The sequence below is a fragment of the Dermacentor silvarum genome, chromosome 2 (assembly GCF_013339745.2).
Source record: "Dermacentor silvarum isolate Dsil-2018 chromosome 2, BIME_Dsil_1.4, whole genome shotgun sequence".
Lineage (NCBI taxonomy): Eukaryota > Metazoa > Arthropoda > Arachnida > Ixodida > Ixodidae > Dermacentor > Dermacentor silvarum.
The window spans coordinates 207,588,796-207,616,446 of record NC_051155.1 but is presented as its reverse complement, the minus strand read 5'-3'; the positions used below and the strand labels follow the sequence as shown (position 1 = coordinate 207,616,446).

The 27,651-nt window shown below is 46.9% G+C and overlaps 2 protein-coding genes across 3 annotated transcripts in view; one reads left to right on the top strand and one right to left on the bottom strand.

Annotated features, from left to right (window-relative positions):
- LOC119442492 (chondroadherin) overlaps window positions 1-27,651 on the bottom strand; it is a 213,894-nt gene that overhangs the window by 51,337 nt on the left and 134,906 nt on the right. Inside the window, exon 3 of one of the 2 annotated variants that reach the window (XM_049662204.1) lies at window positions 7,265-7,323. The gene's annotated coding sequence lies outside the window, so the exon portion shown is untranslated. Of the gene's footprint in view, window positions 1-7,264; window positions 7,329-27,651 lie in introns of both variants that reach the window. The other variant, XM_049662205.1, reaches the window with a different exon arrangement.
- On the top strand, window positions 17,658-25,872 carry LOC125943285 (uncharacterized). Its single transcript, XM_049662207.1, has 3 exons — window positions 17,658-18,595; window positions 22,101-22,287; window positions 24,520-25,872. Exons 1-3 carry the CDS (start codon window positions 18,394-18,396, stop codon window positions 24,650-24,652), a joined length of 522 nt encoding a protein of 173 aa, XP_049518164.1. The 5' UTR covers window positions 17,658-18,393; the 3' UTR covers window positions 24,653-25,872.

Below are 27,651 nucleotides of genomic sequence, written 5' to 3'. Positions count from 1 at the left end.
CGGTAATATGGCGCCAACCCACTGTAACTGACATAAAGGCGTGGTAAGTGCTTCTGCATTTATTGACTTTATCGGAGAAAGAAATGAGTTCTCATCGACTACCGGCAGTAAATTTCATTCCTTCGGAAAAGCGAAGCATCTCACAGATTGACTATTTGCTGAGACCGACAAACGTGTTGCAAGACGTACGAAAAAGAACTATAGGATTTGGTCAAGGCGAAGTAAGGTATGATCGACTTCGTATTTCTGATACAACAATCGTTTCATGAAGTAATCTCTTCGCTGTAAAACACAAGCGTGAAAGGAACGCTTCCGCTAGTGAGCGGGACACAATACTTTGGTTTCCAAAACGTTCCACGGCCACGGTCTAAGCATTTCCGTTATCTTGAGGGCGACTGGCCTGTGCGAACGGCTTCGACTGCGTGGTGCCGTCGAGGCCCCCGTGCACGCATTCACCGCCGTCTTTTCGTCCTCTCTCTTTCTCTCATCTTTCTATTCGCATTCTCCTTTCCCTCAGCCTAGGGTAGCCAGCCAGATGCCTTTCTAGTTAACATCCCTGCCCTCTAGGTTTCTTCTATCACCTCTTATCTTGCATGGAATATTCGAGCGCAGGATTGCTGAAGTGACTGCACCTCCAATAATATTACTTCCAGCAGTCCGCGGGGGCGTTATTCATCGCTACACTAACAACATCGAAACAAGCCTTAACAATTAAGTTAAAGGGGGACCGATCATCGTCATTCACAAGCAACCCACTCGGAAGACGTTTCTTCTCTTTTTGCAGCCCTAACAAGGAACGTTTGTGAACTGGAAGCATCCGCGTCGCAACAGCCGCGTTAATTGGCTGCCGCAGTGATTGCGGCCGCAGTTAACGAAGTTGTGCCACGTCACGCACTTTTTCGTTAGCACGTGCGTCTTCCAGCTGATCGGCTGGTGGGCGAGCGTCGACGCCTCAGCCGCCACCGCCGCTTGTCCAAAGTTGTCGTCTTCACAGATGCAAATACAAAAGCGTCTCGTCGGAGTGAATGACAGCACGACGATGGCTGAGCGACAGCGTGTGTGTGTGTGTGTGGTCCTGCAAAACAAAGCGCGCGCCGCGGGCGGTCACCGTGACGCGTACCGCGCCAGCTTCGGTTTATTTTATTTATTTATTATTATTATTTTTTTTTTGGCCGAGGAGAGTAAGTGCACAACAATTGCGGGCAATCAAACGTGACAGCAAAGAGCAACGCGAGGGACGAAAACAAATAAGAACTGCGTGCAAACAATGGTTACGAGTGTTGCGTATATGTACCTGAAAGCGGGTTACGGAGGATTTTTTTTCCCCATCAATTGATTGCCCCATTCACGCTAGCTGGAGGAGAAGAACAAAGACTGAAGTCATCGAAGTCGTCGAAGTTGATGTCATCTCAAAGGACAATATTTGCCATGTCGGTGAGCCCTAGTGGCACAGGTTCGCAATTTTTCCACGTAATGCCATTTACACAAAACCGGCAAGTCTTTCGCCGCAACATCCCGCAGGGACAGGACAGATGTCTAACGCCAGCTAATATACCAACCAGAGCTTTCGTGTATTTATTTACTTATTTGAACGCTGCCGCGGCAATTCTCTCAATAATAAAAACGAAACACTTGGGGTCACGTGAAAAAATTAACGCACATGCAATAATTACTGCTTCAATGGCCGCAATATCGCTGACATCGAGCCATGATAACATGGTCTAAACTATACCTTTGAATTTTCCTGCCAACAGCTGTCACTGTGTCGCTTAATAATATAGGCATGGCAATTTCTTAACATATTAATCGTCCATCCAGAAGTGCGAGAAGATGTTTTAGGAGACTTGAATACCATATTTATGGCCTAAGTATAGAATAATATATAATATACACCTACAAACTGTTGGAAGCGCCGACATCGGGTACCCTGGCGCTAAGTGCAACTCAGTCCAAGTGCGACGGCAGCGCCACGGCGTTAAGTGCACGGCTATCCTCCTGAGACGAACGCTTTTGTTCCGCGATATAGGAGCCCGTCTACCCTTTTCCCGTTCCACTCCAACAAAAATGCACAACACCGCATCACGTATACCCAACGTAGTAGGGGTATATCTTCCTTTTACGGCCTATAAAAATCAGGCGCGTCGTACATGCCGGCCTATGCAAAAGGTTACTCTTTTTATGGCAACGTATCAACAACGCCGCGCCTTGACCTACAAGCGAGCAGACACGACGCCTCGGGGCGCCGAAATATGGCCGTCGATGCAGCACCACGTCTTCATCCTCGACAGAGCAGTTTCTCCAACGCGCCGCGATCGTTCTGCTAACGATTTCGAAGTGCTTCCACTGTCTTTCTTTCTTTCTTTTTTCTGGGAGACACTTGAAAACGCGTTTCTCGAATTTCCTATAGTATCGAAGACGTATGATACTCGTTACGAAACGGAGAACCGAGAAACTTACCGAGGAAATGATGTGAATATTTAAATTACTAGAATATATTAAGCTTTTCTTTTTTGGTTACAGTGAGAAAAAAAATGAAGCACGGTGCTTCCGCGGTGCTTGATAGAACTCGTCACCCCTACACTAAGTGAATAAGGCGCAAGAAATATACACAGTTGAATGTTTTTGCAGCAATGCCGCCCATACAGCAAAGCTTCGCATAGTAAACAACCACTCGTTGAAATATGAACTCGGTGGTGCATGGAGAGCTCTCATATCTTCGTTTTCTTTAGCACAGTTATCTCTTTGAGCGTGCTCTTTCAATCCGGAAACGCATCTCTTTACATCGACCACTTCATCGTAATTGTTTTTGTTTTTTGTTGCTATAGCTACGGGAAACCATGGCGAGGCGGCGGCGTCGTTCTGGTGATTGCTCTCAATTCCCTTATAGTAGCATGGATAACTAGTTTCCTGGTTGCAATATCCCTTGCTTCCTGAACGCATTAGTGCGGATGCCCATGCTGTTCATGCCGGTTCCTCTGTGGCATTTGATACGTTCGCGCCACTTGTGGATGACGTATTATTTGTTTAGTTCAGTAGCAGAGCTACCTTGTTAGTTGTGTATACTGGAGCGGTAGAGTGCAATGTTTGTACAACTGTTTTTTTTTTTAAATAAAAGACCACAATCATTGCATTTTACCGGTGCTAACATATAACGCGGACAATTGGAGGTTAAGAAAGAAGATTGAGAATATGTTAATGGACCGCAGAACGAGCGACGGAACGAAAAGTGATAGGCGTAACGTTGACAGTAAGACAGCCGTGTGGACTGAAGAACAAACGGGGGTAGCCGATATTCTAGTTTACATGAAGAGTAATGATAAAGTTTGGCAGACCATGTAATGCGTTGGGAAGATTGTCTGTTGCTTGGCTATTAGAGTTACAAAATGTGTGCCATGAGAAGGGAAGCGCAGTAGAGGACGGCAGAGAATCAGCCGGCGCGATGAGATTAGGAAATTCGCAGGCATAAGATGGGGTCAGCTCGCGCAAGACGTGGGTAACTGCAGATCGCCAGGAGAAGCCTTTATCCTGCAGTCAACAAAAATATAATTATGATAATGATAATGATACTGGAGTGAATCCGACAGCGGGCGATTTTATCATGCTTCATCCTAACTGGTTGCCGCTAGACGAGTGCTTTTATTGTTCGTTGTGCTTGTTGAAATGTAATGCAGATTAGAAGCGCTCGCACCGGTGAAAACGCATTTCGTATAGTGTAGATTGCGTGACGGCGACTTCCCTCGTCTAAGTTTCTCCCCTCTTGCTTCTCCGCCAAGTAAAATGTAAGGAACTATAATAAATACAGTACCCTACTCAGTGCAGTTCTCGATTATTTCTGTTGTTACATTTATTCGGAATCTATGCACCATTCAGACGTTTATTGTAATGCAAATGCTGACACTTCACGCCACAAAGGCGCCTGCATGCCACGAACCGTAGAATTGTCGCGCACTTCTCCTTGAAGTTGTACGCAGTCCTTGCGACCTTGGCTTTTGCTAAAGTTCGTGCGAATGTATTCTTACCTTTCGCAGCAATTGCGTAGTCGACAGTTTTTCTTGCCTTCTCACAAAGCTGGGCGCGGGAGAAAAAGACACAGCCGTTGAACCGAACGGCTTGTTTCTTCATCTCTCCCCCGCTCTGCATCACATGCATGGGCGTCATTTCCCAACCTGGTGCGAAGGCGTCCATTCATAACGCCGCTACTCTGTTAAACCTAAATCCGGTGGCTTCGTGAGGTAACATTTTTCTCCCGCGATGGACTTCAAGCGACGTCTGGCGACGGTCGAGTCCCCAGTAAGGCTGCGCATAGCTACACCCGGAGCTGTTTACGGCCAACCGGAGCGTTATGCAACAGATAATATGAATAAACCCAGACAGGCATTCTAGATAACAAGCACGCGTTTTGCACAGCCATCGTTTTCGCGCAAGCGTATTCGTACCATGCCAAGCGACAGACGACGGTCAGGCGTCTTACGAGACTGGTTGGGAGGTGTCGCAAAGCGACGTGTCGGAGACTGCGAACGAACGCGGCGTCGCTGCCAACAAAAACGCTGAAAAGGCGCCGTCGCGAGCTCGCCTACGCGGCGCGGCGCTTTAATACATTGCACGATCTCGGCGCCACTCCACTCATGGTCACGAACGAGATGAAAACGCATACCATCACGACGAGCAAGCCTCGTGCGATGGTTACAAGAAGCGCTGCGCACGGGACGCGATTTTCTATTTCTTCGAGGCGAGCGCCAAAACGAGCAAGGCGAGCGTGCAGTTGTTCCGCCCACCAGTTATAGTCAAACGCTTGGCACTGTTTCCGGCGGCGTCACCTCACGTTATTTATTCTGAGGTAGCTGTACAAAGGCCGTAGAGCAACGCAAATGCATATCATAGTTGGCTGGAGGCACGTCATGCGCGCGTAACAGCCAGCAGGCACTTTGTGCAACCGAAAGGCTGGGCTGCTTAGCATGAAAAACGGATTCCTGCTTGAAAGTGTTGCTTATTTTACTATAACACATCGCGCACGCACATAAACACACACGCGCGCACACGCGCGCGCGCATGCACGGTTAATGAGCTAGCACCAAAATGCGATGCATGGCCTTCAAGGAAGGCAGTGTTCCAACTGCTCTCTGCCTAGATGAGGACCGAAGCTGAGGTGCTCAAACCTATCGGAATGATATGAAAACAAACCTCAGGGTATCTGGGATAAGAATACTACCTTCTTGATACAAAGTTGCCCTTGACGCAAATACATGAACAAAAAAATGGCGGAACGTATTGACGCAGGAAAAAAAACAATATGCTACCACGGATGCGAATTAGCACTGTAGCGAATTGATTCATCCGCAATATTTTCCAATGGCAGGATACAGATTAAGTCAGCAGTTGCATACCGATTAATACTTCGGGTAGACAGGTAACGAAGAAAATTGAAATTTCTTGCGTGGACCTAAATGGTCAAGTCTTTTTGACAAACTAAAATAACATCTTCTAAACAGCCAGAATTTTACACTCCCTGATTTGAATATAGAGCACATTTAGATCCATATTTAGAGCCAAACGACGTTCATTCTACGGGTCAGCTCAGTCGAGGCATGAATTCGCCTGTACGCCCACTGAAAGAATAACAAGTGTCTCCGAACGCGGTTCGTAAATGTTCGCTGCCGGAGTTCGTAGCATTTGGACTCGTCTTTCTTGCAGACGCTGAATGCGCACTAACGCAAGCATTACTCGTAAAAGGGTCTTAGTTCCCATATCGCAACGCAGCCCCATAGCAGATCTTCAGTGTACTGCACGATAATAGGTTTGGCTGTAAATAATTCTGTCTTTTCCTTCTTTCAGACAGCGCAAAATGGCTATAGAAATCAATAAACAGGGCAAGTTACAATACATGTAACGGTTCGATTTCACTGCTGTTCCTTTTCGCAATTTATCAGTGGTCCAAGTGGCGCTTCGCCCATATATCACCGGGATCGGCCGATATTAGCGAACGGTGGATGATAAGAAAGACATAGAATCGAGGAACCCTCATATTAGACCAGCCCAGGAGACAATAACAGAAACACGAGAAGCGCTTCTCTATTTTGCGAATCTCTTGGGAAAGGCTGCCAAACGCAATGCTCTGATAATATGCTTATGTACAAGCTACGTGCCTATTGAACTTTTTTGGAAAAGGAAGTTCCTTGAAATTTCTAAAATATGACGTTATTCATAATATCTATTGCAAAGGCACTACTGAGTACCGACAAATACGTCTGAACAGGCCCCAGGAGCCTACAATTCTACATTACTAACGCAGTGTAAGAACTATCGTAATATCCAGCGACTATACACCCAAGTTTTTTGCATAGCGGAGTTGTTTCTACAGCATTAACTTCGGCCATTCGGGGTTTTCCGTAGCGCAGCGAAATCTCGGTCTTCACGTGACCATAGCACTCCAATCAAAATGCAGCCAACATTCTTGGCCACCGAGCCCCCGAGTTCAACGGCAGAACGCTACACGTGAACTCAGCCACCAACACATGTGAAACAAAAGGTGTGTTCCAATACTCGCCACAGACGGCTAAACAGACAGCTAAGTGGCAAGAGGCCATCTTATGTATAGCTCAAATTTTGACGAAACCGGCAAAGAGGGCATGCGCACAAGAAAGCGTAGGCAGGTTTTCTCTTGCGCCTAATCTAAACTACGGTCCTTTATCCTTGGGTTCACATGCGCAAAGCGGTAAAATTTTGCGTTAATATTACGCCATCTAGCGTTGACGCCATCTGCGTCGACGCTAAATGGCGTCAAGTCGTTGAAGCGTGTGAAAGCATTATGATGAGTAGCAGAGATGCGTGTAGAGTGTCTGTGCAAAAGAAGCAAGGCAGAAATTGATAGAACGGGAGTCGTTAAAAGCACGACTAACTGTACAATATAGTTCTACAGAGGTTTTAATGGAGCAATAAAAGGTCAAGATAGGCAAAACGCTGGACTGCGATACATGTAGTGAAACCTGATTAGCTCAAGTAGGCTAGGTGACTATTCGTCGCCGCCCGTTTCAAAGGGGATTCAAACAAACATCATCATCATCATCATCATCATCATCATCATCATCATCATCATCATCATAATCACCACGTTTAAAATGCGCTTCCTTACTTGGGTTTGAAGCTCTCTTCCGACCAATCAAAATAGGACTGCCTTCTACGCTGGCCAGATTTAGAACACACCGTTACAAATAGTGCGCGCATGCTCGCAAGAGGCGCGCAATATTCGCGTCGCACAGCTGCTTACCTTGGCTTCATCTTTAGTCGTAAGCGTCGTCTCGAAAATCAGCAGGGTTGTGTAGCCGCCTCATCTGCAAGTTACAGCACGAAACAATGTTAGACAGCCGTTAAGCAGCAAGAAAGTCGCTATCTTAATAACTTACTGTACACATGCAACAACTACCGCATAAGTATGCTGATAAATGTCTGCTCATTGTTGCGTGTATGTATAAATTAAGAAACAGTCGGGGGAAAAATAAGTGCATATACAAGGAGATTTCGGACATTTTGTTACTTATAATCTTCAGATTACTGCATGTCAGTAAACTGAATTGGTGTTACACATTTCTTAAATCTCGCTACACCCTCCTCCTATGCCGCTCAAACCTCCCACCTCGCCGCACCCCCTAAAAAATAATTTAAAAAATAGGGCACTCCTTCAAAATCCTGCGGCCAAAGACTACCTCTTTAAGTGTGGAAGATAAATAAATGCCTGACCAGCACAGCGATTATCTGCTACAGTTAAACCACCCGCATTAAATTTCTGCGTACGCCTGCACTCTTTTGGAAGACAAGTAAATTGCGCAAATCAGAAGTGTTATATTCCTTTGTAATTCAATTACATCTCAGCTACTCCCCCTTGGTTTCTTTTTTTTTATATGTAGGAGGAGATGTAATTGGAATAAATCGCTGTTGCGGCACAAAATTACATAACAGCCCGTAAAAGCGCGCGTGCCAGAAAAATGATATATATATATATATATATATATATATATATATATATATATATATATAGAGAGAGAGAGAGAGAGAGCAATTTCAGTGACCCGCCTTCCACAGGCTGCATCACGGACGCATCAGCTCAGTTTTTCCTTACATTGCGTTTATAAACGACTAACAAGATTATTAAACGCCTTGGGACACGCTGCATAAAAAAACCAGCGCGGCCTCCCCCAGATGCTATCGAAGTAATCGAGCATATAAACCACGGTCGCTCGTCATTTCTCCTATACTTTGCTTTTTCGCTATTTTTTTAAATTTTTTCTTATTTTTCATGTGCCGAAACCTCGACGGCAGAATACCGTGACGCCACTAATGGTGCGTGTTGGAGCGGATGATGCAAAAAACTCTAAAGTGACAGGGACCATATTTTCGCTCACCTCGGCTTCTGATAAAGACGGAAATGACAGACGAATAGAAACAGAAAGAAAAAGCAAGTATATAACGAAAAAAAAATATAAAAAAGGAAGAAATTATGGCGTCTAAGTGACGGCAAGCAGGGCGGGACTTCGTGCGAGAATATGATGACGGCTCCCTTAGGATGAAAGAAAGGAAAAATAGAAAGAAGGAAAGCGGAAAACGCGTAAAAGAAAGAAAAGAAAGGTCGGCCTATATACTTCGGTTAATGAGCAACGGCATGCGTCAAAGTCTGCAAAAGAAGCAATAAACGGGCCATTAAGGCAGTAACCCTGCGCTGTGCCAAAATTAAGTGGAAATTTGAATGACGCTTCCGAAACAACAAGCTTGCGAAATGTGGGCAGCAGGGAACTTAAGACAAGGGGGAAAATAAGTCGAACAGGATAACTAAACAGCTCTTTAATACCAAACACTTGCCTTAAAGCTCTCGCACTTTTCTTTTTTCTTTTCTCTCTCTCTCTCTCTCTCTACCCGAAGTTCCCAAGTTTATGCTTAATCACATGTGTTTTTTTTTTTTTTGCATAAAGACACCCGATCATTGGCGGATCGGCCTTTGTGGGTACGCCTCCACTTGCAGGGCAATAAGTATGCTGGTACAGCAACAACTGCTACTACTAACTACTGCCAGTCACTACTATGCTACTGCCACCACAACAACAAGCCAAGCCATACTGACGCGCTGCGCGAAAAAGCTGTGACACTGTTTTCAACCGTTTCGCGGTTCGACGGAAGGTATTTGGACAACTAATTTTCTTCGCGTCGAGATCTCAGTGAACGTGAGCGCAGGCGCCTCCAGATGCGCTGCTCATTTGTGGCGAAGCAGTTCGTAATTAAGTCGCGCGTACCTAAACACGGGCCTGAGCTGTAGTGATTAATGACAAACACTGTCTTCGGCATTCGCGTAATAAAGCTTAATGAGGAACGGACGATCGCCGAAAAAGAAATGCACATAAAACAATGAGCGCACATAGCAGGGGTAAAAAATAAAGAAAAAAAATAAAAGTAAATGAGTCTTCAAGGTTCAAGTATAATGGCATTCCCTACAGACTTGTAACGATACTGAAGCAACTTGCTAACGACCGACTTGGAGAAGGACATTAGCACTTCGGCAACCGCCTAAGCGCGAGATGCGAATGACTCGATGCGGCAAGCAGCGGCTACTTTCCCAAACAGATATATACGTATAACGTCAGAAAGCTTTCTCCATTACGGTTCTCTCTCAAACCCTCACGCACAAAGTGAAGGCGCCGCTCATAAAGCTCTTGGTTAAACACGATAGTGATGCGCGCCAAACGAAATTATATTCAAGAACGGCGAACTGCACTGGTAAAGGGGAGTTAAAAAGAGGGGAGTGAGCCAATGATTCGAGTGGAGAGCGAGGCTGTCCCGCGAGACGCTGGCTATACTGTGCTTGTGATCGCGCCAGCGCCGGCACGTTCTTTTCGCGAGCAGCTTTCCACCAGCAGCTGTGCTCTAATGTGGCCGTGTCTTGACATGGCTGTTCCTAAGTGAGGAATGGCTGAAGCTCGTATGAGTAGAGGATCTCATATATCAAGTGCACAGCCCGAACACATCTTCGATATTTCCGGCTCTTGGCCACTTGCACTTTGCCTTTATCCTGTAACTTTCCTGCGCTTAGCCCTGGCAAGCACACAACTGGGAATTCGACAAAGCGAAACAAGTTATACTGAAAACACTGTGGGCGTACATCGGAGAAGTGCGTTTTCACCACACAGTTGTAACAGCTAGCATTGCCGTATGTATACAGCTGCCTTCAGCGGCGGTTTTTACCTGTTCCCGAAGTGCGCGCTGGGCGCCAACATTTTCCCCAACTGCCCAACCACAGACACCTGCTGGTGCAAGCGAACTAAGCTGAACGAAAACAGGTGCACCCAGATGCCGCACGTGGTTGCCGCGTAGTCCCAAAATGGCAGGCAACTGTACAGAGGCGCCCTTTCTTTTTCACAACACTGCCTGAAGCAGTGTTGTGAAAACTGTGTTGTGTGAGTTGTGAAAGTGTTGTTTGAACAGGCCAAGTGACTTCGGCTGTTCAAATAGCCCAGGTCATTACGGAAAGCTCATAATAATTGCACTAAGGTGCTTACTTGGGCGAGCAGGCATGTGTGAATCATGGCGACAGCGCAAAGTAGACGGCGACACACAGAAGAGGCACACACGTCTGGCGATCAAGAATATACAATATACGCTCTTTGAACAACTTTATTTTTTTTCTATCTTGCTGCATTCCCCTCCCCGATTCCCCAGTGTAGAGTAACGAACCAGATTTTCCGTTCTACTTACCTCGCTGTCTTTCTCCTTTGTTGCGTATTTCTCTTTATTTATATAACCCTGTTTAGATGGTCGAAGCAAGTAGAAAAAAAATGCAATTGAAAATTATTTTAACAAAAGAAAAGAAAAATATAATACACGCGGAGTTTTACGTTACAGTAACCTTCGGAGAAATACGCGGCACGTTATGGGCAATTTGCCTTTAGAATCCTGTCAGAACAAACGGTGACTGATTCGCACCGAGGCATCACCGTCCGGCATTTCATCTTCATTATCAAGTGTCAACAAAAGGAGGTGGCACACTAAACCTGGGCGTCGCATCATCAAATGCCGTTTTCCTCATGGGTCATGGAAACGGCCTTTTGTATAGGAGCAAGCATCAAGAAGAGATAGCGTCGACGACATTTTCGACCCAGCACAGAAAGCTATACGAAATGGAAGAAGCCTTGAGAGTCGACCGCGTTATCCACATAAGGGGCTAGGCGTCGCCACGATGGACCGACTAACTTTTCACTCGCTCGAGAGAAATTGCGAGAAACTCGCTAACCACGAAGAGCGTAACGCCGTGCGCGATCGCCGCGCTTGCTGTGGGCGGTGTTGGCTTCGAACTCAGAAACCGGAGGCTTTTAGCGATCGAGCGCACGCGGCGTTTTCTCGGTGGTCCGGCGCTCGTTAACTTCCAGTGATTTAGGGAGAAGAAAAGTAAAAGGAAGGAGGGGGGGGGGGGGGGGGGAGCAATCTCTTTACGCTCGCCGCGGTGTCAGCGCGCGCGCGCTTGGCGTCTCCCGGGCTCGACGGAAAGTTTCGATCCGTCAAGCGCGTGCGCGCCGTACCCCCTACTGCTACCGCTCCTGCTGCTCTTGCTGCTGCCCCAGTTCGTTAACGCGCAACCCCTCCGGAGCTTAACGGGCCGCACAGCCACCGTAGCCTCTTCCTTGCAGCGCTGCGAGCAGGCAGTTGGGTGCAACGCAGCCAATCAGTACCTCGGGGGATAGGAAAAAGAACTCCGACGCTTTTGACGAAAGCGCAAAGGTGCTGCGGGCGATAAAAGCCTGTCTTCGAGGGCCCCTCTCGTGGCTCGCAAAAGCGATAAACAGCCTTGATCACGCGGTTATTAAGCTGATTAGCTAATAATCAGCCTTAATTACGGTCATGTTATAAGGTATGCGGGAAGAAGCGTTTGGGAGTCGACAGAACCGAATATGCGGGGTGAAAAGTAAACAGAAACCACACAACATGACAGGTACCGAAGTTACTCGCATGTAAGCAGCCACTGCCACCTTTAATCATTTCTCGTAATGTAGAACGCGCAGGTTGCTCAATTCCATGCCCAACATCGCTACTCGGCGGTTCCTTTTCCTGGAATTTGGCTGGTCACCGCATGGATCAGAATTTGCGGCGCAGGGTACGTCTCAATTGCCTCAAAGTATAAAGCCTGGTTATACGGAAGCATGCGATGCGGCGTTCGCCCCTGACGTGCCATGGCACGTTCGCGGTCTCGTTAGAAAAAAAAAAAAAAAAAAAAGAGCGGCTCGGTTTATTACAAGTTTGAGTTCGTGGACTGCGTGTCCTGTAACCTTCCACCAATATTTTTTTCTGAATAAAGATAGGAAACTGGGACAGTTGGAACAAAAATTTTTCTACCTCCAATAGCGTGTCACTTCTACACATAGCTATCAGTTAGACTTCGGTGTTTCATAGAAATGTTGCAGCCTAATCACATCCGTCCAGTCACTCATGATGACTCGGTTCTCTGGAGTTTACACGACGAGGCGACCGTCAAGACGTTGTGAACGATGATCGCGAGCTCATATATAGTGGCCAATGCGCCGCGAATTAAACGCCGCTGGCGAAGGTATAATCGACACCCCACCCCTTGGCAGCCCCGTGACGACGGTGGAGTTATAAGCCTAGGCGGATGCTGACAGCAATAGTATAGCCAACGCAAATACAGAGAGAACCTGCCTATGTTGAACTATTCAGCTTCATATGACTCTTCGTCCCTTCACAGGCGACAGACTGTCACATCGATATCTGGTACTGACTCAAACTTCGGTGTTCTCTATACGTACCAAAGTTCTAACTACTACTTCACTTGCTCAACACTGTTGCATGAACATGGCAGAAATGGGAAATCAGTTCTGCGGGAATCCGCATGGTGGAGGAAGTTTCATAAAAACGATAAGTCCGCCCGATAGTAGCATGACACTACAAATGAAACCCATACGAGTTTCTCAGTAATAAAGCTTCTCTTCCATGAACATGGAGGAAGTGGTCACAACTTTGTAGCGTCAACGTATACAGAGAGGAAGAGAAACAGCTTAACCTGGTTAATATATTACTTCCGAGTCTGTTCACATTTCGTGTCTCACGAAAGGATTTCGGAGCAGCAGCGCGCGACGCCCTCATTAACGCTATTAGCGAAACCACAAGGGTCGACAGAAATGACAACACCAGGCGAAACGGCGGGAGCGGCGGGCACGGCAACGGTAATTCGCGCCGCTCTGAACTATATATGCAGCGCTTATACGTGACGTCGTCCCACTCCGGGCCTCCGAAAGGCGCCGGGACACATTGGCGCACTGCTGCACGGAATTTTTTGTAACGCTGTACAAGGGGTGAGATAGGCGCAAAAAGAGAGTGGCGGCCTGGACGAAAGCGTTCGCAAGACAGAATGAGAATGGTTCCCAATCAGGCCTTCCTCCGTTGCTTAAAGACTAAATGAGTGACTGAAAACAAGAACAACAACAATAAATGGCAACGCAAAAGGCGCTCAGGCAATGGGGGGTCACAGCCAAACGACAAGCACGAGAGGTCCACGCTGGAAAGTTGTAAAACTGCAGAGGGGAAAAAAGCGGAGAAGGGGCGCGGGGGTGGGAAAGAGAGTCAAGAACGAAAAAATAAAAGGAAATGAATGAACACCGCATTCGCTCTAGTCCTCGTGATATCGGGACATGGGAGCGCAGAGGAAAAGCGGAGAGTCCACTGCCGCGCGATGCTCATTAGGACGGACCGGGCTTCAATTTAGTCGGGGCGCTAAGAGCGTAATTTAAGGGCGCGGCTCCAGGGTGGTGGTGGGGGGGAGAGCGAGCGCACCGACACGTACCACGGGTATACTGCTTGCCGCTGGCACGGGTAAACGCCGTAAGATGGACGTGTCCCCGCTTGTCTCGCATTTTTACCCTGTCCTCTCCGAGCCGCTCTCTTGAGCGGAGGCCGCTTGACCCGCTCCCCGAAAGCAGACCTCTTCAAACTCGTTAAGGAAAAAAAAAAAAGTTTAAAGAAACACGAAGGGCAGACAGTGCGCATCTGCTCTTGGTTATCCTTTACTCAATTTTATTCACTACTTTTCTTTCTTTCTTTCTTATTTCATTCGTACACCCGCGTGTTTTCCAGGAGGTGGGGCAAAAAGAACATGAAAAGAACGCGCAAACGAGGGGGGAGAGGGGGGGGGGGGCGATGTCGCGTATAGTTTTGCGCTTTGCTTGCTCTGAGCCGCTCCTGGCTCCCGCCCGAAGAAGGCTGTGGGAATGGCACAAGATGGAAGATCGACGTTCCGATCGGGACTGCTCACTTATATATGCAGCACTAAGCAGGCGTAAAGAACCGCACTCGAGATATATATAGAGCGAAAGAAAAAGCAGAAGAAGAAAACGGTGCGAATGGAGGATGAGGCACAGAAACGAATCACGGAGGCGGTACATAGAGAAGAAAGAAACACACGCCACGAGCCGAGAGGAAAAGAAACGAGAGAGCGGGAATCACGACGGTGTCGCGTCAGAAGAGCGATGTGAAACCGAAGCTCGGAAAGGAAGCGTGTGGGATCCTTTTCTCGCGAAGCGCTAGTTCTTTCTCTCTCTCTCTCTCTCTCTCTCTGCATTTTCTTTTTTTTTTCTTTTGTCGCTTCTTTATATGTGTATCGTTTTCTTATTCGCGAGAAGCGATGGTGAGCACTGCCGATCGACGCAGCTTACGTCCTTCTGTCGCCTTATCATTCGCCGAGACCGTGTGGCAGAGGCCTGAACCCCCTGGTAACATCGCGGGAGTATCTGGGATCCCCCCCCCGACTGGCTGCGTCGCTTGATGAGCCTTTCGTGGCACCCGCTCGCAGCCCCATCGCTCGGCGGCACGTGATAGTGACATAGAAACATACGCGTAGCATGCGACGTGCCACCGTTTCGGTACATACATATATATATGCCAAATCATGCGCGCATACGGCCTCTAAAGAACGTACAAAATCGCGCTATAGTTGACTTTCCGTTCGCAAGTGCTACTAATTGCCATTGGCCAGGCTCTTTCGCTAATATGCCTCACTTCGCGATGGGCTCGCATCTGCTCTTATATACGAAAAAGTTGTAGCGTAAGAACCTTTTGCGAATGCGGACACATGTATACGGTCATGCTCACATTTGCCGGAACGCTCGAACAATGCGCTACCAATGAGTGAACACATCGCTCAGCAGCACCAGAAGCAAAATGCTGTAGCAGACGTGTGGCGCGGCACAATCGGCAAACATATATTTTGACTGGAAGTGGCGAAGCAACTGACGCACTCAGACGACGCGCAAGAGTAAAGTTCTCTTCACCTCATAGCTAGCAATCCTGCCAGTGTAGCAGCCGGCGCACAGACGACTTTCCCTAAGTCGTGCTTTGCCTTGCGCCATTATGGGGAGCACTTGATACGTGCCTCGCGATCTTTTAAAGCGTACACCACCTACACTAAAAAGAGATTTGAATGTGAGCCTACAAGGTTGAAGCCGGCTGAATCAAAGTGTCTCAAAGCAGCTCTAGCTTTCTGCAGAGACGACAGAAGACGCAGATCAAATAATCCGGTGCCTCTTGTGTGCAGTGGTCAATGGCAATCATTGGGGTTTCCGAGGTTATTTGTAGATATATAAGTGAGTAAAGAAACCTTCTTTCAGAGACCAAGCTGTTGATACCCGGAGGTGGGCGGCCACCCTTACAAGGTTGTAAAAATAAGGGCCAAGTGCTACACGCGCATTCATCCCGACTAGCAGCATTTCATTCTTCTAAGTTGCTAAATGCGCACGGCATAGCAAAAGTAACATTTGCAGACTTTTCTCAGCATCATTATTAAATATAGAGATTGCGAAATTTTAAAAAAGTAGTGTCTGGCCTCCATTTTCACCGCGATTACGGACAATCGTCTTCCGCCGTAAAAATTCAGGATTGATGATGATGCTGACGACGACGACGATGATGATGATGATGTGTGGGGTTTATTGACGCAAGGCTCAGGTATGGGTTATTTTTCAAAGATTAAAATTTACGTAGTTTGAACTGTTTTGACGCACAGCTCTAAAGTACGGCAACTACAAAAAACCTAAAAAAAAAAAAAAAAACGCGATTTAGACCCGATAACAGCCTAGGCCTCTCAAGGAGTAAAATTGATGTATTGCACACAGAAAATACATAAAACATTCGTTACACATGGTTTAAGGCCAACTAAACGATGCGCATCCCTGTCTCACATTTTAAATGCTAGAGCCTCCGAGAAAGGCACTTCGCAGCTGCATACCGCAAAGCAAAAACAGAAGAAGAAAGAAGAAAAAGGCATAAAAAAACAGAAAGAAAAAAATGCTTTGTAGACGTGCGCAGCTATCGCTAAAATGTGACGCACGAGCGCCAAATATCCAAAGGTAAGCGTAGGAAATTTCACTGTTCCACTCTATACGCCGTACCGAAAGCCGGTGGAGTAAGAGTTTCTGTAAACACCCGTATCTCCTTTGCGCAGGCAAAAAAAGAAAACGTTACAGCCTGTGGAAAATGGTTCTGTCTCCTTTCAGTGCGGCGATCTCGATACATTATTGGGGAGGGATAGAGTAAATAATAACACGCGTGAATCTGTGAGCCCGAGTGGCGAAATCTGTTCGTACAGGCGAGTCTAAATATATACAGCTGCGAGTTGTGCAAAACCGCGGCGCGCTGAGAGGCGACGAGAAAGACGAAAACTGACGGGGGGACCAAGTGCACTGAGCGGCCACAACATCAGCGCCATCCTTGTAAAGTGCTTTCAGGAGGAGAAAAACCAGTAAGCTTGCTTTCTAGCGCGGCTTAGCGTGCGTTTGCGGCAGTCCTGACGCATTGCAATCTTAAATATTTCCCAACTGCGTAAAGCGGCGAAGAGATCCGCCGCCCCGGTAAGTTTCCAAGGGCTATTATACCTGTCACGTTCTGTGAAAGTTTGCGGCGCGCAATTTTGATCGTCGTGCATTTTATGACTATATTTTTTTCCCCTCCAGCCTGCCCGAAAGCGCCAGTAGGTACACCTGAAGTGCGCTAGAAGCTTGTAGTTGCGTAACAATTTATGCGTTCGTGTCACTAAGCATGGCAGCGCGGAATACACCACGCGTCGTCGAAATATGCAGGATTTACTCCCCAATAGCTGATCCCCATGTTGCCGTCAGAGGTTTAGAAGGCGGAGAAGAAAAAAAAATGAGTTTCCGCGCACATTCTCATATTGCCTACAGAATGGACAGTAGCATTCTGCAGCAATATTTGCTACCAACGCAGTGTTCTCTTCATTGCCCAAAAGCTCAAACCAAGCATTTTTCGCCAATTGCGCGTTCCAGAAATGTTTGACGTCAACAGCGTGTTCCCTTCCCACAAAACATGTGCCTGCTGACCTGAAGGCGACAGTGTGAGCGCACTCGAATTTAATGCGTGTGCCATGTCATTAGAAACAAGCACGCAGTATATGCTGATACATCCGGCAGTTGAATATGTTCGTGCTTTGCTTATGATGTGAGTACGAAGTGAGCTATGAAGGAGTGCGTTGTCTGCTAGTTACCAGGTTGAAAACGAGACCTACTGCATGCTCCACTGTGTTATGAGCTTCGCGCAGCTTCGCAACGTAGCGCGCACAAACGGTTTGCTTAGTATGACAAATGACACTAGTATGACTCTCGCGCGTGGCATCCGACGGCGTTTAGTCATGCCGGTCAGTTTACCCATTTCTCACTTTTACTCTAAAGGCGGCAAACGCGTATACGGAGCACACCAGATGTCACTATACATTTGCTTTCACAATAAGGAAATACAGGAGAAGAATCCACGACACATACACAGGCGTCAGAGGCTGTACTCGATGCTCACTCGACCACGCTCCGACACAGGCATAAGTGCTGCGTGGTTGAAGGCATTTATAGCTTTTACTCATGTGCCAGATTACTGCGAAACAGAATGCAGCGTTTTCCAAGAAACACTCCAGCTCAGAACAAGCAAAGAACAAATGCAATACTCAGCTCATTACGCCACTGCCGCCGCGTTGAGAAATCAGTTAACTTACGCCCGGCAGCTAAACTGTCAACGAAAGAGCCAGCGCTTCCTGGTACCGTAGCCAGGGCTTTACTTCGGAGGACGTTTTCAGCTTGCTCGTGTTTCTCTTGCATCGAAGGGCGGTCTCTTACGCGTTATTAAAACGTCTGGCAGTGTTCCGGCGACAAAAAAAAATTTAAAAAAAAACCTTGCACACTCTTTCTCGCAGCTTAGGCTGAGACACGGGAGGCCGCCTGCCCTCCGAGTCGACGCCAAGGCTGAGACCGCGAGACGCGCCCCGGCTGACAGGAAATCTGCCTTGAGAAAGGGAAGAAGGCCAGTGGCGTCCGACTGCTTTTGAGCCGCTTGATCCTTGGCACTACCACCACCATGGCGGAAACCAAGGACGCCAGGTCGCCGTCGCCGCAATATGACGGTCTCAGCAGCATGGACCATCTGCTCCCGGACAAGCCGTACAGGCCACGCAACGTACCTTGGACGACAAGAATCTACCGGCTGATCGGCTCTCCCAACACTGCCGGCAAAGAGGAATTGATCGTCGTCGGCCTCCTGGCCTTCATGCTACTGGCTGGTGAGGGCAGGCGCACACACACCAAACTAAAAATTATGCTAAGGCATCTTCAGAAGAAAGCACCAACAAAACAACGGACGTAGAAAAGCTTTCCTTTTTAAAGGTGTTGCAGCGTGGGCGCATGTGTGGTTGTACCTGATGACAATATATAGGCGTATATCGTGGGAACGCGTCAGGCAAACTGAGTCCTCTGTGTTTATTAAGCACCTAAAAATTTATTTAGAGTCTGGCGTTTTAAATGCCATAGCTTATGATCTGATTGTGAGGCACGCCGTAATGCGGAGCTCCGAAATAATTTTGACCACATGGCATTCTTTAAAGTGCACCTAAAGAAAGGTCACCGTTTCACCCAAAAGACGACGCGTTGATAGCGATAGCAAAGTATGAGACAACTGTACACCTGACATAAGGCTTGCAGTTTACCGACCATATAAATTGCAGTAAACATTCCCTTACTAATTAAATTAACAAGCATATGATCACGCGCGCGCAAGCAAACATGAGCATACTTCTCTCGATAGCCGCGGACACTCACTGTCACAACGCAAGCGTGATGTAGATGCAACAGCAGAGCAGCGGCGACCGAATTCCCGTTCGCACTGCCTATCCCTTCAACGCGTATCCGAAACTTGATATTACGCCGCCACTTTCAACACCAAACGCGCAAGAACACAGCGCACATGAAGCGACCAGCCATCTCAGCTCGTCTAACTTTGCACCCCCTGCAGATTACCTTAAAGATAGGGCGCGCACGCGGCCGCGCTCAGCCGCGCCATGCACAGCCACGGCCGGGCTAGAAGAGAGGAGAAGCCCGCTCAGCAGCGCAACGCTGCAGCCACTGAGCTACCGCGGCGGGCATGATCCTCTGTTCGAAGTGCACAGGCCAAACGCCAGGGCAAAGCTACTGCCACTGCCGAGATGCCCGGATCTTCTCCCGCGTGCCACTACGTATCGACCGTGCGGAGTGTGAATGCGGAAGTGTAACTTTGTCGTAGTCAATCAGGCGGTGAGGGCTCGCCGTATACCGTATTTACACGAGTATAACGCGACTACGAAAATAACGCGAAGGGGTTGTTTCCGCCCGTAGGAAAAAGCAAAAATTAGTGTTACAATTATAACGCGAGCTCAGGAGTTTTAAGGGTAGCCATAGTCGAGGGGGCAAAAAAGAAGACGTTTTCAAAATTATTCTTTACGAAGAAAAAAATCGCGTTATAATAGTGTAAATACAGTATGTGCGGCTTTTCTTAATATTAAGTGGTTGTTGCGAGTAGCACCGCTGTTTGACCGGGTTTTAACGAGCACTGTTGGTGCTTTGTTTTACCAGTTTGCCTTTTACGTTTTGCTAAAGATCATGGCTCAGAGAAACAGCAAGTGCGATTTTATCGGCCGATTATACAACTTTTTGCACAAGCAAGTGACATATTTCGCAGCATATTCCGGCCGAATCGTAATCATTCGTAGTCGCAAGTTTGTTGGGAACTCTATTCATCTGGAACTACGTACCAGCAGATATATTCCTACGAGTGGGCACGATAAGTTTCTAATGCGTTTTCTTTCTTGGATGCAAAATCTGACGAAATTCAGCGTCTAAACAGCCAAAAGGAACGACTTATTCAAAAATATAAGCACAGCCGCTTCTCCCGTGTACCGAATCAAATGTAAGTTTAACATATCGCAAGTTGCCTGTCACAAAGGTTATGGTCGTGGGTGATGTCACGGTTCCTGCCAGCTCTTTTACAGTGCATGCAAGCAATGATTGATTGATTGATTGATTCTATCTATTACACAGCAGGTCGATAGACGTTAAAATGAGAATGTATTGTTGAGGGTAGAGTATACAGTCGGCAGCGCGTAATATGTCTGGCTGCTAAGAGTCAGAGCTCCGCTCTCCATGGCCTTCATTGCCAGCAAGATTAGTCAATGCAGGCAAGCGCCGGCGAGTGTAACGCCAATGCAGAGAAACTGACGCGTTCGTCCAACCAATCAAAGTTCAATCAATAGATAAATCAATCAGTGGTCATATTTATATGGTAGAAGAAAAGTACACTAACGACTTTTTAGGAAGAAGTCCAGGACCACGAAGGTGTATATTGGGCAGGAAGTTACAAAACCGTTTAAATGTACACTATAACGACAGCCAGTCTCGTTCTGCTTGATTTGCCTTTACTTCATTGGACTCCATGCAACAGCCGTGGAGTCCAATGAAGAATAGTGGTATGCGAATATTCGAAATGTCAAATACAAATCGAATAGTCTTCGTTGTTAATTCGATTTGTATTAGATTCGAGAATTCAGCATTCGAAGTTGTGGGATATTCGTTCCGTTCGAATACTATAAGCGACAACAGCAGCTATTGCAGTCTACTGGGAGAAAGACAGGCAAATGGAGACTCGTCTAAATAATTCTGCTCCAGAAGCACGCTTGTTGTGCAGACGAACCGGTTCTTGAGCGAACGTACGGAGAAAGTGACTTCTGCACAACAGTTTTAAGTCCCTAATAAGCATGTCTCACCTTAGACAGCCTACGAATTTGGTGTCACGATTTAGGCGGAGCAATTTATTATTTTTCCGGCCTCACCTCGTTTGACCTTTAAAATTATGTGCGGTGCTGTAGTACTATACTTCTATTCTTCAAAGAGGAGTGCAGTTTACTACGTGCATCTGACGACGTATTGCTCCGTTGTTTGATTACTGTCGTTGTCACGGTGCACCAGGTACGATCACCTTAATGTTCTGTTTCATTTAAAAGCTTCTCAGTTGACCCAATATTCAGTTCTTAACGGCATTAGATGTATCAAACCACGTATGCTATATAAGCCACTGTTTTCCAGACTCCACGAAACTTTATTTCACTTTGTTTCAAAATTAGAAATATTCAGTATTCAATTCGATATTTGAAGGTGGTATTTTTCGAATATTTTTATTCGATTACATTAGAAATTATCGCTATTCGAACACTCTTCATTAGGAAGCAATACTGTGCAGTGAACTGCGACTCTGCTGTGGCTGTTTTTGTCCTAGGTCATTGCTGCGGGCACACCATTCTTTATTTAAAGTCATGAATCACCGGGCCACCAATCGCTCCCATTTCACACATTCTAAATAGCGATACGCTCCACACAATGCAAGAAACTACCAAATTGTTGAGCAATTTAGCTCAGTGCTTATACCACTTCGTTCTATCAGCTGCGTTCGGCAGCTACGGTCTGTGCTCGAAAGCGGTTGTTTCCGCAAATCATGCAATCCTTTTCTTTTGGTGATCCGAGTCACGATTGGACATCCAACAGACTTGGATGAATTGTCAGTGGCTTTCTCTTGGATACCGCGCGACTTTCGTTGGATAAGGGATCCTGCTGCGAAAGCGCTCGCAATTAAGGCTATTCCACCAACAGGCTGGCGTGTTCTCTAATGTTGTGCTCACGACTAGGTATCATTTCTTGTGCGCCTCTGTTTAGTTTTTTTTTTCTTTTTTTTCTCATTTTCGCGCCGCTCCTGTGACGACACAGGCGTCGTCGTCGGTACGGCAATGCTGCCGCGAGATTCAGAGCACGGACGAATGGCGGCGATGAAGATCAAGTACAGCATCCCCAGCAGTTACGCAATGCCGACGACTACCACCACGACCACGACTGCCACCACCAGACAGACCACGGCACGACACCACACGCCACGAAATGAGGAAGGGGCAGCAGAGTGAGTGCAAGTGATTTCTAAAGGGTCTGCGAGTACTCGGTATTTCGAACGTGAATGGAGCACCTGCATTTCGAATCGAGCATAATCCATATTCGATCTCTTCAAATGTTTCCAGTATGCTCGAATATATATGAGCTTGATACGATTATTGAAGCGCGCCTTCCTAATGAAAAGGATCATGTACATGGTCCATTTCTAAAGAGCGCATCAAATTTTCGTCCTATAAGCAAGCTTAGCCAAAAATGATTCCCTATCGCATCATTTGTTCAAGTGAATTACCAATGATGATTTGCGGCAGGAGGCATCATTGCTCGATAACGGGAGCCCTTCCTAACGAGTCGAACGATACGTTTCCCTTTTTTTTTAATCGATATGGCAGTCTCCAGGGGCTGTATTATGTAAGAATTCTTTTCTGCCGATTATATTCTTATCACCTATCGCAACCATGTGGTCGATACCAGCGATAAGATAGGCGTGGCGTCCTGTAACCCCATGTGTAAGCGCAAAAAAAAAATAATCAATGAAGAGCGCTACATAATACCACCCCAGATTTATCTCTTTAACAGTTGTGGTGGTTCACTTATTTCTTGAGTCATAGCATGGTGTATGGTGGCGTGGTTCCTGTTCTGAACAATAGTAGCGGCGACTTTAAATTTCACATTAACATGTAATCAGCTGAATGTCCTACTTTCTTATATAAACTTTTTTTTTTTTCAATTAGAGCACCACGGGTTGGAATAACGCGTTCTGGATTCTCATAAGCCCACGTAAGGACCTGATCGAAACCAAAGGGAACAGAAGCATGCACGTGGTCTTGATATGCACTTGCAACAGTCCAGAAAGAACGTGGTCATTACCCCAGTGTAAAAGTGTACTTACGTGATCTTCCCGTTTCTTATTGTTATTTTTGTAATCGCGCAAATTGCGGTCACCTTTAAATTTTTTAATCACTTACAAGCAACTGGCTATTGTGTATATCGACGAATGAACAACTTTGGGTGTCCCTGTGCATATGCAATATTTCATGTATTTTACGTAAAACTAACGTCATCGATGAATAAACTTGAACATCATTTTACAACGAAGCGGTTGCTAAGTGGCACAATGGAAAACTTCCGCTCTAAAGCGTCCGCTCCAAGTGTTCTCTCCAAATATTCCCCCTAAATGTCGACTTAAGATGTTGAGAAAAGCAGTGAAGGTAGCGTAACGAAATTCATAAAACACAGATCTCCGCGCAGAATAGGGCAGACGACACTGCAACACCACAGGCGCGAGCGCCAACTTTCAACTAATGTTTAATGCCTCCCACTTTAAATTTATACACAAAGAAACAAATAAAACAAAAGCCAGACGACAACCAAGCCAATCATGCGATGCGGGAGCATTTGTGCGAATACAGCTATCATCTGCTATCACCTAAAAAAATTAAATTCTTTCTTGGATGAACAAACTACTGATGATGAACTCACGCACTCGTAATTAACACCCAGCATTGCGGCTGCATCGTCAATGGGCTGCGTTAGCGATATCTATCATAGAGCACATTATAAAAACACGGCGCACACCCACACTCACGACAATGAAACGTATAGGCTGATCTTAGCCATCCTTTGGCGAGTTCAAGTTATGCTCTTTCAGACGTTCATTTAAGCATCGCTCTGTTTATCGGTTATATCGCTCGTGCCTGTCCCTCTGTGTTATCGTCCGTTCTATTCTGCGCTAAAAATCTGCGTCAAGGATACATGCTAGTTACCAGCGTTCTGTTAATCGCACTTCGGAACTCCGCGAAGGGGTCACTCAACAATGTGTCGTTTCAGAACTATAGGACGCATCAACGTGAATCGTTGCAATAAGGTGCGTCATAGTAGAAATAAAGTGTGTAGCCGTCACGGAACTTTCCGACAACAACGTCCAGGTTTCGATACAGTATGCCAGTTACGCATACTGCAAATGCCCAAAACGCAGAAGGATGTCTTCTTTTTCACATTGACACTCTGGACGTCTCTGCTTTATTTCCTAGAACACGGGCACCGCACATTTCACAGCGGCGGCTGTCTTCCGATGATATAAGCTTGCCCTTTCATTTCAGCTTCGATTCTGACACATTTTTGCGAAGCAACTACACTTTTTTTTATACTCACTGAAATCTTCGAACGAGTGATTTGATTTGACAGATTGACTGATCGATTGACTTGCATCGAATACATTCGAATACATTCGTTCATTACGCAGGAGAGCCGAAGAAGACAATGAGACAGACGACGCAAAAGAGGCAGACGACGCAGAAGAGGCAGTCGACGCAGATGAGACGACGATTCCTACAGTGGAAGAGCAAAACGAAAGCGACTCGAAGAAAGAAGCATAAGAAGTATAAAGCCGAAAACTACTAACAAGTCCGCGCGGTCACCAAAGCGACATGTGAAGGCACCAGTTTAGCGCATGCAGATTACACTGAATTTGTCGTGTTCGTGCACAAGTTCGACGGGGATAAAACCTGCAGTGCTTTTAGTTTGATTCATTTCGCTGCAGTTTCTCATAAACATTAGTCCCTGTTACGCTCTGCAGCAAAACAAAGGGTTTCAAACCATGGGATAATGCCATGTCACGTCACTCGAAATAACGTCGCCAGGCTTAGCCGCTCAGTTTATATAACTGAGTTTCATGCAAGTCCAAAGGTTTTACGTCTGACAGAGCAAACACCGCAGCCGAGCTGCGAAAGTTCGGTAGCATCAACAGCGCCTGGCAGTCGTAATTTCCGGTAAATTACTTCCACCTACTACAACGCAGTCCCTTTATGCACAGTGTCTCCGGCATTTCATTAAAGCATGTTTCTTTCTCTCTATATATATCACAGCGTCGATCGCCAAGGCGAGGGGCTTCGCGGTGACGGGCACGACTCGCGCGCGCTGCAGCTGACTCTTGCAGGCCAAGAGATGACAAAGGATGAGTAGGAAGGCAGGGAGATTAACCAGGGATATACCCTGAAAAGGAGGAGGAGTGAGGGATGAGCAAGAGGCACGGCACCGCGAAATGTGAAATATATGTCAGGCAGCGGCTGGAACAACGTCCTCCTAAATAGCATTCATAGTGCATCACTGTTCACTTCTGAAACGAACTCCTATCGTGTGCATGATGCAAGAACTTGTCATCAGCCGGACTGCGGCGTAGGCGAAAGGCCAAGTAGGCATGCAGCCCTACGCATATACACCGAGGACACGTCCCGACGCCACTGACCTTGCGCATGCACCCGCTTTAGCCATCCACCCATTCCCTCACGTACGAGAGCCAGCAGCACAGCGTAGGGTCCGGCAGTTCTCCCTCGGGTGCCGTGCCCCGTCGGAGGAGGCTCGCTCCATCAGCCGCCTATCAGGCTTCGGCAGCCGGTCAAGCGCGAAGGAAGTAAGGCTCCAGTGGAAGCCGGGACTACTGCATCGCGCGGCGAAGATGCGACCAGCGTGGGCAACAATGAATTACCCACGCGCAGTGGCCTCTCGCGATGGCCCGACAAGGCGTTGCACAATGTAGCCGGCCAGGGTCCGGAAAACGGAAAAGAAGCGAAACCCTCGAGCTACTCCTACACTGTTAAGCAGGGAGAGACCCGACTGAGCATAGTTACAAAAACTATCGCAAAAAAGTAATAATAATAATAATAATAATAATAATAATAATAATAATAATAATAATAATAATAATAATAATAATAATAATAATAATAATACTTGACAAGAAAATTATGTGATGCAGGTCCCTCGTATATATAACGTGCCGTTCTCTTTTCTCAAGCCGCTTTTTAAACCTGCGCGCATGCTAGCCTGCCAATCACTCGACCCTTTTGAAAACTCAATTTAAATCATCTAAGCAGCAAGGAAACATCCAGACTATATCTGATTCTTAACACTTCTTAACAACGCAATGACTGTGGACAAACTGGAAGTTAGTGCACATCGGAGCCGGCTATCCTAACCACGGCGACGTTGTCATTGGCACCTGCTTGCAACGAAATAAAATGAACGACGCGAGACCTCGAGATCACTGCGCTTCGACGGCCACTGCTTACTACAATGGAAAAGGCGCGGGCGTAGCGTCCCTTAGGTCACGTTTTATTGCGTGTCGGTTAGTTTCAATAATATGAGATAACGGGAGGTCGGCCAACGCGTCCGTTTATGGGCGATGCCACTGTGAATTGATTTGGCCCAAGCTTCGCGAAATTCAGCCGTGAATCCGAGCCTGAAGGAAAGTTCAAATATAGCATTTCGATCGAAAATGATTATTAGATAGCAAATACGTGTCTACTAATCTTCAGCGAAAAGACACGCGCCAACAACAACATCGGCACTCGATGTGGATCAACGCTATAAGCCTACCTGTCGTGTGTGCACAAAACATTATCCAGAGAGAGAGGGGGGGTGCGCAAGCTATACCTCCTCCTTCGGTTCTGCCATGAGAAAGAGACAGAGGATAGCGGGTAGGGGGAAGCGAGAGGAAAGCATACACGAAAGAAAGCCAAACCTGTTTCACCGTAATGCTGCGTTTTTTTTTTTACGACGATCGCGCGTCTAGTTTATACGCCACGTTACTTCCTCGTCTGCTGTTACTCAACCTAACTCGCGCCGCGACGCTTCTATGCTCCCCGGACGAGGCCTCGGTGGGGAGAGACACGAAGACAGTTTGTAGGTGGAAGTGTTCCCGGCTGCTCCCTGGCAGCACAGAAAGAAAACAAAGCAAAAAAACTTGTTATTCGGGAGATACAGATCGGAAGAGATTACGTGCTCCTTCCCACCTGCCGGTTAGCGAGCTCACACTATATGTATAGGCGTCGCGTTGATTTACTTTTTTTTTTTTTGCAGAATTGCGTTAGTTAGGTGCTATGTACTCGTTAGGCATAATGGGAGGCCATTACGACCCGCGACGCCTGGCACGTGCGTCACTATACGAGTCCCCTCGTTCGTTGTGTCTGTAATCCCAACGCCACGGAGCCTTACACGTTGACGGCTCACCTGTTTTTGTGACCGCGGAAATCTGCCGGTTCGCGGAAAACGACGTTATCTAGACGTAAACTAGCGGTTACGTCGCAGCCACTTTACGAGCCTCCGTCAGCCGCACGTGCCACGTCCGCGTAATACGCGCGCACACACTACACAGGTGCGAAGATTAGCTATATACCAAACGGTTCTATATCGACAAAAAAAAAGGAAATAAAAACTGAATACAGTGGAATTAATCTCGTTGACACGATTCTGCATAAAACGTTTTTCGGGATAACACGTTTTTTTTTCTTATGTGCGATTGTTTCGTATGCACAATTATTTTCGGTTAATACGATATTCGGATGATACGCTTATTTTTCCGGTTCCCGTGAAGATG

Coding starts and splice junctions, on each gene's coding strand:
- LOC125943285 (XM_049662207.1), top strand. CDS start 18,394: ATGGCGGAAACCAAGGACGCCAGGTCGCCGTCGCCGCAATATGACGGT. Junction 18,596..22,100: donor GGCCTTCATGCTACTGGCTG/GTGAGGGCAGGC, acceptor GTGACGACACAG/GCGTCGTCGTCGGTACGGCA. Junction 22,288..24,519: donor AATGAGGAAGGGGCAGCAGA/GTGAGTGCAAGT, acceptor TTCATTACGCAG/GAGAGCCGAAGAAGACAATG.